The sequence below is a fragment of the Siphateles boraxobius genome, unplaced genomic scaffold (genome assembly GCF_051911475.1).
Source record: "Siphateles boraxobius isolate OS27281-9 unplaced genomic scaffold, OSU_SipBor_1 9, whole genome shotgun sequence".
NCBI classification, from domain to species: Eukaryota; Metazoa; Chordata; class Actinopteri; order Cypriniformes; family Leuciscidae; genus Siphateles; species Siphateles boraxobius.
The window spans coordinates 1954588-1968623 of NW_027509219.1; the positions used below are offsets into that span (position 1 = coordinate 1954588).

At 51.4% G+C, this 14036-nt stretch overlaps 1 protein-coding gene across 1 annotated transcript in view; it reads left to right on the top strand.

Annotated features, from left to right (window-relative positions):
* The window catches only part of disp3 (dispatched RND transporter family member 3), a 78742-nt gene that overhangs the window by 14010 nt on the left and 50696 nt on the right, over nt 1-14036 (top strand). Inside the window, exons 6-7 of the mRNA XM_077223673.1 lie at nt 7-146; nt 8358-8446. Of these exons, the coding sequence (XP_077079788.1) occupies nt 7-146; nt 8358-8446 (229 nt within the window). The remainder of the gene's footprint in view (nt 1-6; nt 147-8357; nt 8447-14036) is intronic.

The following is a 14036-nucleotide window of genomic DNA, read 5'->3' on the forward strand; positions in this document are numbered from 1 at the left end:
CATTAGATCCCAGCGGTTCATGACTTCGGTCTGTTCATGTCTCTCATTGTGAGCTGCTGCTGGCTTTGGGTGTCCATTCTCATGCCTGCTGCCCTTTGCATCTGGACCCAGTGTGGAGCTGCCCATGGCAACCCCTGTCCCAAATGGTAGAGTTTTTATGTCTTTCCAAATGTCTTTTGAGAAATGTTCTTTCTTTGAATTTTACAACTTTTATCACATTAATCACTCATTATAGGTACAATTGCTTGACTCCTTTTTCTGTGGAATGCAAAAGAAGATTTTAAGAAATGTCCAAATGACAAAATATATTTTATGTTCCGCAGAACGAAATGGAATGAAATGAGGGTGAATAAAATGTTCCTTTTTGGATGAGTTATGCCTTTAAAATCATAGTTCACCAAGAAATGCAAATTCTGTCATCATTAACATAATGTTGCTCCAAACCTGTATGACTTTCTTTCTTCTGCGAAACACACACTTTTTTAAATTTGAATGTGTTGGTCACTTTTTTCCATGCAATTTCAGTACATTTAAGTGCCCCATTAGGCTATTTTAAATGTTTCGTTTCAGAGGTCTCCTGCAATAGGTTTGCTTGCATCCAAGTTCAAAAAACACATTAATTTTCTCATAATATACATTGTAGCATCACATCTTTTGTCACAGTATCTGAAACGGTTTGATAAGAGAATCCAGTTTCTATAAGCCCCTCCTTTCCGAGAGCCTACTCTACACTGATTGGTCAGACGTCCTAGTCTGTGATTGGTCGACCACCAATAGTGTGTTTCGGAAACCAATCGCTCATTAACCATATCTGAATTTCAGCTCCGGATCTTCCTCAGCACTTGATACACAGTGATACGAACAGTAACCTCATCCTTTAAAAGTGCATCAAAGTGGACTTGCAGTGCAGAAAACAGCGTCTTCTCGACATAAACAACACAAACCAAACTCTTCCAGTCTCAGCTACAACTACAGTGTTTGAGGGCGGGTCAAATTAGACTGTTTTCGGGCAGCCAATGAAGTGCTGGCATTATGCAAATTTGTTACATTGTTATATAGTTAGGAAACAGGAAGTGAGACTGGAATCAAAGTCTGTTTCATGAACAAATCGTTATTTTTAGTTGAATCTTTTTAAATAATTAGTTGACCCAGTTCACAAAACAGTTCTGAATGATATGTTCATGATTCAGACTGATCCAGTTCTCAAGCTAAATTCACTGACAGAGTGATCCATTGACAGCTTACAGGAGGAAAATATTATTGGTGAATAACATTTTTGCTCAAGTCATCTCATGGACAATTTTATGGGGTTTTTTTATGTTTCTGAAGACTGAAAACATCTCGGTTACGTATGTAACTACAGATAGAACACCTATCGACTTCGAGTATTACAAAACGAGCCAATGGCGATGAAATGCCATGGGTCTGCGGAATTTGCATAGCGTATCTCCGCCCCACCGCGTGGGTATAAAAGGAGAACGCCGGCAACATGCAGATATGTCTTCGCTGAGGAGCCGAGACTGAACTCAGGCGTTCTACCCAGCGGTACAGCGGAAGTGGCAGGGAGACGTAACGTCTCCGTTCACTACTCAGGGAAAGAGGGTTACATACGTAACCGAGACGTTCCCTTTCGTAGTCACTCCGAGTTACGTCGGATGACGACGAATGGGGGTCCCTGTGAAATCACGCCACCTTCACAGCTGTCTTCCAGTGCCCTGCGAAAGTCTGATCCCCCTGTCGTGATACTGGCACGGACGAAGGAGTCCTATTTAAGGCGAAACACTACAGGTGAATAGGGTATTTTTTTTAACTAGCAGATATCACCATGAAACTTTGCCAGTTGATTACCTACATTAAGATGAGAAAAAAATGTATTACAAGTTTTCTGTAATTTAATGTTTAAATATGCAAATTAGACATTATCTAATTAAATACGCGCAAATCTGCATATATTTTAAAAAACGAAATCTGAGTATTGGATAAAGCCAGGTTCAAAATTATTTTTTCATTGTGTTCACATATTAGATGGGAAAAAAATTACAGAGGGATTTATGGATATCTACTTTTGTTATCCTGTAAATCAGAATATACTGCCAATAGCCTTAAAAAAATGATTTTCGACATGTTTTTTGGAATAAAATGTTATGTAAATCAGGCTAAGAATAATATATTTACAAATCCCTCTGTAAATGTCTTCATAATATAACTAGGTACAAGACTGGAAAGTTTGGTGTATATAGGTGCTACTGACGTGGAGATTTCGGACTTGGAGTGAGAGAGAAAAGTCATTTTGAGAAAACGGGCTTTAAAGAATTAGCATCAGCCAATGAGATCGCGCATTTAGAGTAAAATCCCCCCTTTTACTTTCGCGATTGGTTGCTGATAAAAAGGAAATGACCATATTTGGATCCGGCAGTATTGTACAGCAGAGAGCAAGCTTTCTAACGGTGTGTGTGATGACAGAGTGCAGATCGCGATCGCGGAGCAGAAGGATGATTTATAACGACAACTTTTGATGAGTTTATGAGAAATCTACAGACGCAAACAGGCAAAGTGTAGTAAAATAAAGACCTAAATGTGTATTTCTGACTTTTTTTCACCACAAGTCTGAAAGAAGACATGTTATTGAAGACAAATATCCTAAAATCTCAAAATTGACCAGTGAAAAAAAAACGATGTTTTTGCCTACCGTGTCTCGCCTTAACAAAGGAATACCAAGGTACACTGGGAAGCATATCTCAGAGGAAATATGCCGCAGCATGACTACCAGTAGGGAGGACTTAAGAACACACATATGGCCGGAGGGCTTCATATGGAGGAACGCTGGAGTGACCAGCCCGAGGGGTGGCAACTTTCAACTCCAGGAGTGGCAAGGTGGCTTGCCGAGGGAAAGACACATGCTCAAGGAGGCTTACAGTGGAAATACACATGTGGGGGTTATTCAGGGGAGGAACCATGCACACGGAGGCACCTAGCCGACGCACAGGCAATAGACACTGGCGCCAGCGTCAACAGTGCTGGAGGAACTCAGGGCTTCAGAGAGGAAAGCTCACCTGAGGAATATCGCACGTATCCAGTCCGTGGAGTGGAATGGCGAGCAAGCGAAGACACCTGAGCGGGTCCAGTACTAGCTGACTGAAGCGAGTACACGAGAGGACACAGGCTCCACTCGGAGATTATAAAATCTGGCGAATGTGTTGGGTGTCGCCCAGCCTGCAGCTCTACAGATGTCTGTTAGCGAGGCGCCATGCGCTAGAGCCCAAGAGGAAGCCACACTCCGGGTGGAGTGGGCTGTCACACCAAGGGGGCACGGTCGGCCTTGCTGTTGGTAAGCCAAAGCAATGGCATCCACTATCCAGTGGGACAACCTCTGCTTTGAGAGAGCCTTTCCCTACAGTCTCCCACCATAACAGACAAAGAGCTGGTCTGAGGTCCTGAAACAATGCGTCCTGTCTACGTAAGCACGGAGAGCGCGTACTGGACAGAGCAGTGCCAAGGCTGGGTCTGCCTCCTCCAGGGGCAGCGCTTGCAGGTTCACCACCTGGTCCCGGAAGGGAGTGGTGGGAACCTTGGGCACATATCCAGGCCGGGGTCTCAGGATCACGTGAGAGTGACCGGGCCCGAATTCCAGGCACTCTTCATCAACGGAGAATGCGTGCAGGTCCCCTACCCTCTTGAAGGAGGCTAATGCAACCAGGAGCGCTGTCTTCATAGACAGGAACTAAAGCTCAACTGATTGCAGAGGCTCAAAGGGAGCCCTCTGCAAGGCATTTAACACCACTGAGAGGTCCCAAGAGGGAACGAGAGGAGGGCGAGGAGGATTCAATCTCCTCGCTCCTCTCAGGAACCTGGCGATCAGGTCGTGCTTCCCCAGAGACTTACCTTCAACTGCTTAGTGATATGCGGCGATAGAGGCCACATACACCTTCAGGGTGGAGGGATACAGCCTTCGCTCCAGCCCATCTTGCAAGAAGGAAAGCACGACACTGAACGAGCATCTCCTGGGGTCTTCTCGGCGAGAAGAGCACCAGTTGACGAAGAGGTTCCACTTCAACGCATAGACATGTCTCGTGGACGATGCTCTAGCGGAAGTGATGGTAGCTGCCACCGCTGGTGGCAGGGTACTCAAACCTGCCTCGTCCCGTCCAGGAGCCACACGTGGAGCCTCCAAGATCGGGTCGAGGGTGCCAGAGGGTGCCCCGTCTCTGAGAAAGGAGAACCTTCCTCAGAGGATTTGGCCAAGGAGGTGCTGTCGCGAGGAGTATCAGTTCGGAGAACCAGGTCCGGGTGGGCCAATACGGCGCAACCAGAATGACCTGCTCCTCGTCCTCCTTGATCTTACACAAGGTCCGTGCGAGAAGGCTCACTGGGGAAAACGCAAATTTGCGTAGGCCCCGCGGCCAGCTGTGCGCCATTGCATCCGTGTTGAGGGTGCCCTCGGACAGGGAGTAATACAGGGCGCAATGGGATGAGTCATGGGAGGCAAACAGGTCTATCTGTGCGTCCCCGAACTGTTCCCAAACCAGCTGGACAGACTGGGGATGGAGTCGCCATTCGCCGGAGATGGGCCGAAACCGTGACAGCTCGTCGGCTGCAAAGTTCCAATTTCCCGGAATGTAGATAGCACGAAGGGACCTCAGGTGCTTCTGACTCAATAAGAGGAGGTGGCGTGCGAGTTGCGACATACGGCGGGAGCGTAGACCACCCTGATGGTTGATGTACGCTACTGTGGCGGTATTGTCTGATCGGACTAGTACGTGTTGACCCCAGCGTAACGCCCGGAAGCGGTGCAGGGCAAGGCGTACTGCCGGCAACTCGAGGCAATAGACATGCCATACTGCTCAACACTACATGCGAGAATCACTGAGCTTCAGGAGCAACCTTGCTCAACACCTAAGTGTGAAGAAATTCACTGAACCTCAGGAGCATTTCTGCTCTACACCTGGGTGAGATAAATCTCACTGAACTTTTCGGGAGCATCCCTGCTCAACATGAGAGTGTGACAGCATGTCCATTGCGCATGGCGCCCCAGCCCGTGAAGGCATCTGCTGAGACAACAGCATGCCGGGAAGCTCGTTCCAGGGGCACTTGGGCACGTAGAAAACTGAGGTTCGACCACGGGGTGAGTACTGACGGCAGGTCGGAGTAACTGGTACTCGGAGGGTGCCGTGTTGCCATGCCCACCTCGGGACTCGGTTGCGAAGCCAAGCTGAAGCGGTCTCATATGAAGCAATCTGAGCGGCGTACCGCGGCTGCAGATGCCATATGCCCCAGGAGCCTCTGAAAAAAAAACTTCAGTGGAACCGCACTCTTGCGCTTGATAGTCTCAGGCAAGTCAGCAATGGCCGAGTGGAGAAGGCGACCAAGTCCATACCGAGAAAAGAGCTCCTCTGCACAGGGCAAAGTTTACTCATTTTTCTGAGTAAACTTTGTTTCCTGTTTCCCAGTTGACCCGAAGGCCCAGACGAGCAAGGTGCCGGAGCACTGGGTCCCTGTATTCGCAAACCTGGTCCCAGGAGTGAGCTTAAGACAGCCAGTCACCGAGATAGTTCAGGATGCGAACCCCGTGTTCCCATGGAGGAACAAAGGCTGCCGCAAGAACCTTTGTGAAGGCGCGAGGAGACAGGGCTAGCCCGAATGGGAGAACAGCGTACTGATATGCTCGCGCCCTGACAGCAAACCGTAGGAATGGTCTGAGTCGAAGGAGAACGGAAACATAAAAGTCTTCAGGTCGATCGCTGCAAACCAATCCTGTGGCCGCACACATCCAGAAATGCGTTTGGCCAGGAGCATGTTGAACGGCAGCCTGTGAAGGGAGCGGTTCAGATGCGTAGGTCCAGGATTGGCCGTAACCCACCAGACTTCTCCGGGACAATGAGGTAAGGGCTGTAAACCCGGACCTCATTTCGGCTGGAGGGACAGTCTCAATCACACCCTTTGCCAGTAGGGTAGCAACCTCCGCTCTCATGATAGGGGCATAGCCACCGACCAAAGTGGAGCGGACTCCACTGAAGCGGGGAGGAGACCGTGCGAACTGAATTGCATAGCCGAGCCGATGGTTCGCGCGACCCAGCGGAACAGATAGGGAAGCTCTAGGCAGGCTCCCAACTGTGCCAGCGGCGTCAAGAACCACAGACGTCCCCCCCGGTGGTGCAGCGGAGAGGGATGACCCAGACGTGGACGGCATAGCGGCCCGGTGGGGGCAAGGTCATAACCGCACCCTGACAGAGGAGGCCAGGGAAGGACCAGCGTTCCAGGGGGGCCTGCTCTGTCAGGGGTCTGGCGACAGAGGGGGACAGGGGCGAAGCGGTCCGTGGACGGCACGCCGTGTTAACCACCTCTGGGACAGAGGGGGACGAGGAGAGCACGGTTTGTGGGCGGCGCTCTGTGTCGTCCGAGAACTCTGTATGCTCAGAGACGAGAGAGTCAGTTCTTTCTGAATAAGGATTCTTCCCGAGCCCTCCACCGGGGAAAGGAGCGGCCCTGCTACCAACTCCTGGAAAGAACTGAGTCTCATCTCTGAGCAGCCCATCTCAAAAGTGCCGCTCAACCGGCGTTTAGCGGGGGGCGGGGCTGGAGAAGGCTGTGGCATCCCCCCTACGGTCTTCCAGAGTCAGGCCCGTGTGAATGGGCGGGGTTGAAACCGTGGGAGGGAGCCTTCGGCGGTGGGCAGACTGAGGGATCTGAGCGGACGGCGGGGCCGTCGGGCAGAATAACCTCGATCTGCTCACGGGCGGTTGAGAACTGTTGGGCAGAAGCACTCAACCACACCGCCGAAGAGGCCGACCTGGGAGATGGGCCAGACTGGTGAACATCACCTGACTCCGAGAGCGTACGGCCACTTTCGTCGCTCGGGGAGCAAGGTCAGTGGCAGCGCGCAGCTCACTGAGAGCCTCGGGTCAGTCCCGCCCTCCTGCATGTCCATGAGTATCTGGGTCAGGTAGACCAGCAGAATGGTCATGGGATCCAGTGAGGCAGCTGCCTGTCCTGAGGCACTATAGGATTTCGCCACAAATTAGTGTAGACGAAAAGAACTACAGGCTTGGACGGGTGCCTAGGATTGCGCTGGGAAGCACTCTGAGGACATAGTAGCATGGCAACAGAGCGTTCAACCGGGGGAACCCCAGTGTACCCATGGGCAGCTGCCCCTGAGGGGAGGAAAGGCGGATGAGACCAACGAGAGGACCCGTGATCTCATCATGCACGTCCGGGAGGAAAGATATTGGGGTTTGCCGTGGACGCGGGACGGCGGTCTAACCCAAAAACCAATCGTCCCGGGAAACCATGGCCGTCATCTCCAGATCAGACTCAGGCACAGCCGTATGCACACCAGAGGGTGGCAGCTGTAACGAGTCATCATTTCCAAAAGAATCAAGCCCACCTAGTGATGCTGCTACAGACACAGCATCATCCTCTGTAGCTTCAAATGAAAACACACGGGCCACCCGAGGGTAGACTCATGGAATCATCAGTTCGCTAGCGGGCACCGTCATTAAAGAGGGGGGGCTGGGGCGTGGACACAGAGTCGGCGCCTTGTTCCAGACCAACACCCTCAGGTCACCCTGGCCACCAGCTGAAGATCGGGGGGTGGATGAGGGGACTCTCACTCTTGTGAGTTCACCGGGTCTCGACCTATATATGACGCGATGATCATGTTCCCAGAGAGAACATGAGTCATCCACGAGCGCTGTTCAAGCATGATCAAGCCCAAACACACTAGACAGCGCTCGTGCCCATCAGAGTCCGATACCAGTCCGCTGCAACCAGAAATGCACGGGCGAGCCGTCTTTAAAAAGACGTGCCGCGTGCAAGCTCTTTTATGAGAGGAGAAAAAACTCTGCAATATTGAAGCGCACAGGGAGACACACACACACTGGCAGATCACTGCACAGATCAGCAGGCACTGTGAGCTCACTGCAGATCGCCGTCACACCAACACCGGAGAGAGAAGCTCGTCTCGTAGAGCGAAGTCAGAGATGGCTGTGGAGTGAAGAAATACTCTTGGCTCCGAAGCGAAAACATATCTGCATGTTACCGGCGTCCTCCTTTTATACCCACACGGTGGGGCGGAGATACGCTATGCAAATTTCGCAGACCCATGGCATTTCATCGCCATTGGCTCGTTTTGTAATACTCGAAGTCGATAGGTGCTCTAAGCGAAACCCCCATTCGTCGTCATCCGACGTAACTCGGAGTCACTACGAAAATGAACTTCAGTTCCCTTTTATTGCAACTGCATGGAAAAGAGCGAAACAAAGGCATACTGATTTGAAATTACATGAGAATGAGTAAATGATGACATATATAGAATTGTTGGGTGAATTATCCCTTTAACACTGAGATTGTTAAACTAACAGGTGGACCACACTAACTAAACTGTCCGCCAGCCCTAGTCCCCTCTCAGATGATGATGATGTTGCTCTAATAACTGTAGAACTGGAACCAGGTAAGGATGACTTTTTTTTGATAAAAGATTGCAAAGACAATTTCTTATTTGGAATAATGTGCACCAATGAATCATTTACTATAAGACCAGGAATATGGAGTAAGGAGGTAAATAGGGTCTATTTTAATTGCCTGTTTATTTTAAAGGGGTCATGACATGGATTTATTTTTTATCACTTGAATGTCATGGTTCACTTATAATATTGAAAACGTTTTGCACAAAAACTATTATATATGAAGAAAAACAATTATTTTCAGCATAGGAAACAGCATCAATGCCCACTCAATATTGCACGCGAGTTAGTGTTTGGAAACATTATCCATAAAAAAAACCGTCATTTACACACAAAGCATTAATCATTTACGTATGGTTTGTGATGCAGCTGCTGTCAGATCAGTTGGCTGCTTCATCTGTCAACAAAAGTTTCTTTGCGACTCTACATTACACTGTTCCTCGTTTACAAAACCAAATGCTCCAAACAAACATATAATCCTCCAGTTCAATCTGGGATGCCATTAAAATACAGCACTCACTTATTTCTGACACTGGGATCCTTCTGAAGTCTGTACAGAGACGCAAACGAGCAGTGGAAACGGGATGTATCAAAGCAAACTAGTGTAGACAGCGTCAGTGATTATAATGGGTTTATTTGCTTTTGATGCGATGCTCACGTCCAGTGTAGTGAAATGTCAACTGTAGTGAACCTCAGCGTGGGTGTAGGAAGAAGAAGACAGGGTCGGCGGAATTGGGACTCGCACTTTATTTAGCAACAAAAATAAAGTAAACAAAAAAGGTGCGCTCGTGCGCCTTCACCGTAGTGAAACTCTACAGCAATGTCCAAACACTCTTCTCTCGTGGAAACAACTCAGTCCGTTTGCCAGTGTGCTCTGTTGCAGTCGCGTGCGAGGCCTCTCTCACTCCTCTCTCATTCCCGGCAGCTTATATGTGGTCTCCACGCCAATCACTGCAATCAGACACAGGTGTTCATCATCTGCACTTGACCCACTTACTCACCGCACAGCTCGCTGACTCGTCTCTCACTACAGACTTCGCAAAACCACGCCCCCCTCGCCACATACCCCCACCGCCCGACTCAGGCCGGGGAGCCGTCCGGCCTGTAGCCTCCCCCTCCTCCCTCCCCCTCCTGGAGAGGAGGTCAGCCACAGCCATCTGTGCACCCGGCCTGTGGACCACCTGGAATTTAAAAGGCTGTAAAGCTAGATACCAACGGGTGATCCGCGCGTTGGTATCCTTCATGCGGTGGAGCCACTGCAGGGGAGCGTGGTCCGAACAGAGGGTGAACTCCCGCCCCAGGAGGTAGTAGCGGAGGGTGAGAACAGCCCACCTGATGGCTAAACATTCTTTTTCGATGGTGCTGTACATCGTCTCTCTTTTAGAGAGCTTCCGACTGATGTAAAGCACCGGCCGCTCTTCACCCTCCACCTCCTGGGACAGGACCGCGCCCAGCCCCCTGTCCGATGCGTCCGTCTGTAGGATGAAAGGGAGAGAGAAGTCAGGAGCATGTAAAAGCGGCCCGCCACACAGAGCAGCCTTTATCTGGGTGAAAGCCTGCTGACACTGCTCCGTCCACTGGACCGTATCTGGTGCTTCCTTTTTAGTTAGATCAGTCAGCGGGCTAGCGAGGTCCGAATAATTAGGTACAAACCTCCTGTAATATCCCGCTAGCCCACGGAACTGTCTAACCTCCTTTTTGGTCTTAGGCCTCGGAGAGGTCGCAACCGCTGCCGTCTTATCAATTTGGGGACGCACCTGTCCGTGACCCAAGTGGAAGCCCAGATACCTTACTTCCACACGCCCAACCGCACACTTCTTTGGGTTGGCCGTGAGCCCAGCCCTTCTCAGCGTCTTCAGGACAGCCCGCAAATGCTGCATATGACGCTGCCAATCGTTACTATAGATGATAATATCATCCAAGTAGGCAGCGGCATATGCAGCATGCGGCCGGAGAATTTTGTCCATCAGACGCTGAAAAGTCGCCGGAGCCCCGAACAAGCCGAAAGGAAGGGTGACAAATTGGTGTAATCCAAACGGCGTTGTAAAAGCTGACTTTTCTTTGGACATGGGAGACAAGGGGATCTGCCAATAACCCTTTGTTAAGTCCAGTGTCGAATAAAAACGAGCAGTACCCAGCCGATCAAGCAATTCGTCAACCCTCGGCATTGGATAAGCATCAAACTTAGACACCGCGTTTACCTTTGTATAGTCCACACAGAAGCGGACCGAGCCGTCGGTTTTAGGAACTAAAACTATCGGGCTCGCCCAGTCACTGCTGGACTCTTCTATTACCCCCATATCCAGCATAGCCTCTAATTCATTCTGAACTACCTTTTTTTTGTGTTCAGGTAAACGATACGGGCGGCAGCGCACCACCACCCCCGGATCCGTCTCAATGTGGTGCTGAATGAGGTCGGTTCGACCAGGCATGGGAGAGAACACATCAGCAAATTCAGCTTGTAAATTTTTAATGTCAGTGAGCTGGGAGGGTGAGAGGTGATCTCCGCCAAGAGCCAGCGCGAGAGATTGTGGTTTTGTGTTCGCTTCTGGCCCGAGATCCTCCTCTCCGCTCACTACCGTCGCCAGCATCATTGACTCTGCCTTAACCCACTTTTTGAGGAGGTTGAGGTGATAAATTTGATGTGCCCCGCCCCTATCTGTTCGAACTACCTCATAGTTGAGATTGTTAACCCGCCGTGTGACCTCAAAGGGTCCTTGCCACTTTGCGAGTAATTTAGAGCTAGAAGTAGGGAGTAATACAAGCACCTTATCTCCCGGTGCAAATTGCCAAAGTCTAGTCCCCCTGTGGTACAGCTGGCTCTGTCTGTCCTGGGCCCGTAACAAATTCTCCATTGATAGCCGCCCAAAAGTGTGGAGTTTTGTTCTCAGGTCCAAGACATACTGAATTTCGTTCTTACTAGCGGACGGTCCATCCTCCCAAGTTTCTCTAAGAACGTCTAACACCCCGCGGGGCTGACGCCCATAGAGAAGCTCGAAGGGGGAAAACCCCGTGGAGGCTTGGGGAACCTCGCGTACAGAGAACAAGAGGGGTTCTAGCCACTTATCCCAATTTTTGGCGTCTTCGTGAACGAACTTTCGAATCATGGACTTCAAAGTGCGATTAAACCGTTCCAGTAATCCGTCTGTCTGTGGGTGGTAGACGCGAGTGCGAATCGATTTAATGCCCAATAATTCATAGAGTTCGCGAATAGTTCGTGACATAAACGCCGTGCCCTGATCGGTGAGAATCTCCTTGGGGATTCCCACCCGGGAGATTAACGAAAAGAGCGCGCTCGCAACACTTTTAGCAGAAATGTTACGGAGCGGGACTGCTTCAGGATACCGCGTTGCGTAATCCACCAGGACTAACGCAAAGCGGTGCCGACGTGCTGACCGTTCCAATGGCCCGATGAGGTCCATACCAATTCGTTCGAAGGGGACCTGCATTAGCGGAAGGGGGCACAATGGTTCTTTTGGATTGGCCGGTGGATTCACCAACTGACATTCACGACAAGACACGCACCACTTGCGCACATTCTCGTGAATGCCCGGCCATAAGAACCGGGCCATGAGACGGTTTAGTGTCGCCGTTTGACCTAAATGCCCAGCCATTGGATTACAGTGAGCCGCCTGAAAAAGCATTTCCCGGCGGCTTTTAGGAACTAACAACTGCGTTGTATCCTCTTTTGACTGGGTGTCTTGGGTCACCCGATACAACTTATCTTTTAAAATAGCAAAATAGGGATAAGAGAGCGGTTGGTCTGGGTGGAGTACCTGGCCGTCGATAGAACGGATCTGATTAAACGCATGTTTTAACGTCTCGTCCTGGGACTGCTCCAGGGGAAAATCATCGCGCTCTGTGAGGATAGTTCTCTCCAGAGTACTCCGTTCCCCTGCAGCAGATGCCAGAGGTCCCGGCTCAGCATCTCCCACCTGAACAACCGCTGTCTTTCCCTTGCTTTTCTTTTCCCAAGAGGCATCCGCACATAAAGACCCCAATAATTTACTAAAAGCAGGCCAATTCGTTCCCAGAATTAGCGGATGCCGGAGGTGCGGGTTAACTGCTACCTCTATGCTATGCTTTTGTCCCCTAAATTGAATTACCACAGGCATTATAGGATAACTCACCACCACCCCGTGCACACACCGCACCTTAACCATGCGGCTGTTATCCAATGCCCCAGGTTGAATCAGGCTTTGATGAATGGAGGTTTGGTTGCAGCCTGAATCCACCAAAGCCTGATAAGTACCCCCCTTGATACTCACTGGTATCTGGTACAGGCCAGCTTGATCGGGGGCAGCCTGTGGCGTGTCGGGAACCCGGATCAGCGTCCCCACCTCCATCACCGGACACCGGTCAATAAAGTGTCCCAGGTCCCCGCAGCGCCAACAGGCCGGCCCAGGCCTCCCCGCCGCCCCAGTGGCGGGAAGCGGGTTAAGGGATTGGCGTGGAGAGCGCAGGGCTGCCGGAATCGGGGTGGAGTGGTCGAGGGACACAAGCCCCCTGGGTGGGGCCCTGAATGCGGGGACAGGCTCCGCCGGAGCCCCCGTTTTCCACCTCGGCACTGGCCGGGGCATCAGCCCCCCACGAGACCTGGGAAGGGGGACAGGTTTGGGGAGAGAAGGGGACGAGAGAGAGAGAGAGGGAGAGAGAGAGACAGATGGAAGGGGCTCGCCGACCCCTGGGCACGCCACCATGTGATCCTCCGCCAGGTGGATGGCCTGGTCCAGCGACGTCGGGCGGTGGCACTGGACCCACTGGGCGGTCTTCTTGGGCAGTTTGGAGATGAATTGTTCCAGTACCACCTTGTTGATCACGTCCTCGACGTCGCCTCCGTCGACCATCAGCCATCTGCGGCAAGAGTCCCGGAGCTGTTGCGCCATAACGAAGGGTCGGCCGGACTCTTCCAGGGTCAGGGACCTGAACCGCTGGCGATGTTGTTCAGGGGTCCGTCCAACCCGCTGAAGAATGGCGCGCCTCAGGTCTTCATAGACCAGGAGATTCTGGACTGGCAGTTGGTGGGCGGCTATCTGCGACTCTCCCGATAGCAGTGGGATGAGTCGCATGGGCCAGTCCGCTCGGGGCCATCCCCGGGCCTCGGCCGACCTCTCAAAAAGGTCCAGGAATGCCTCCGGATCATCCTGGGGTCCCATCTTATTGAGAGGCAGGGGCGGGGCCGAGGCCGTAGCTGAATCGGGGACGGCCCGAATCTCCCGGTCGAGCCAGCTCCGGAACAGCTCGCGGTCTTCTTGCTGGCCTTGGAGAAGCATTTGGAACCGCTGGTCTTGCTCCTCCTTTACGGCCAGCAGGGCGTGGTGTTGTTCCCTGTGAAGACCCGCGAGCGTTTGAATGAGGTCCGCAAATGGCGTTCCTGGCGGGGTCTGCATGGCGGCGGCAGTCTTCTTCTTCCCGGGTTTCGGCACCAGTGTAGTGAACCTCAGCGTGGGTGTAGGAAGAAGAAGACAGGGTCGGCGGAATTGGGACTCGCACTTTATTTAGCAACAAAAATAAAGTAAACAAAAAAGGTGCGCTCGTGCGCCTTCACCGTAGTGAAACTCTACAGCAATGTCCAAA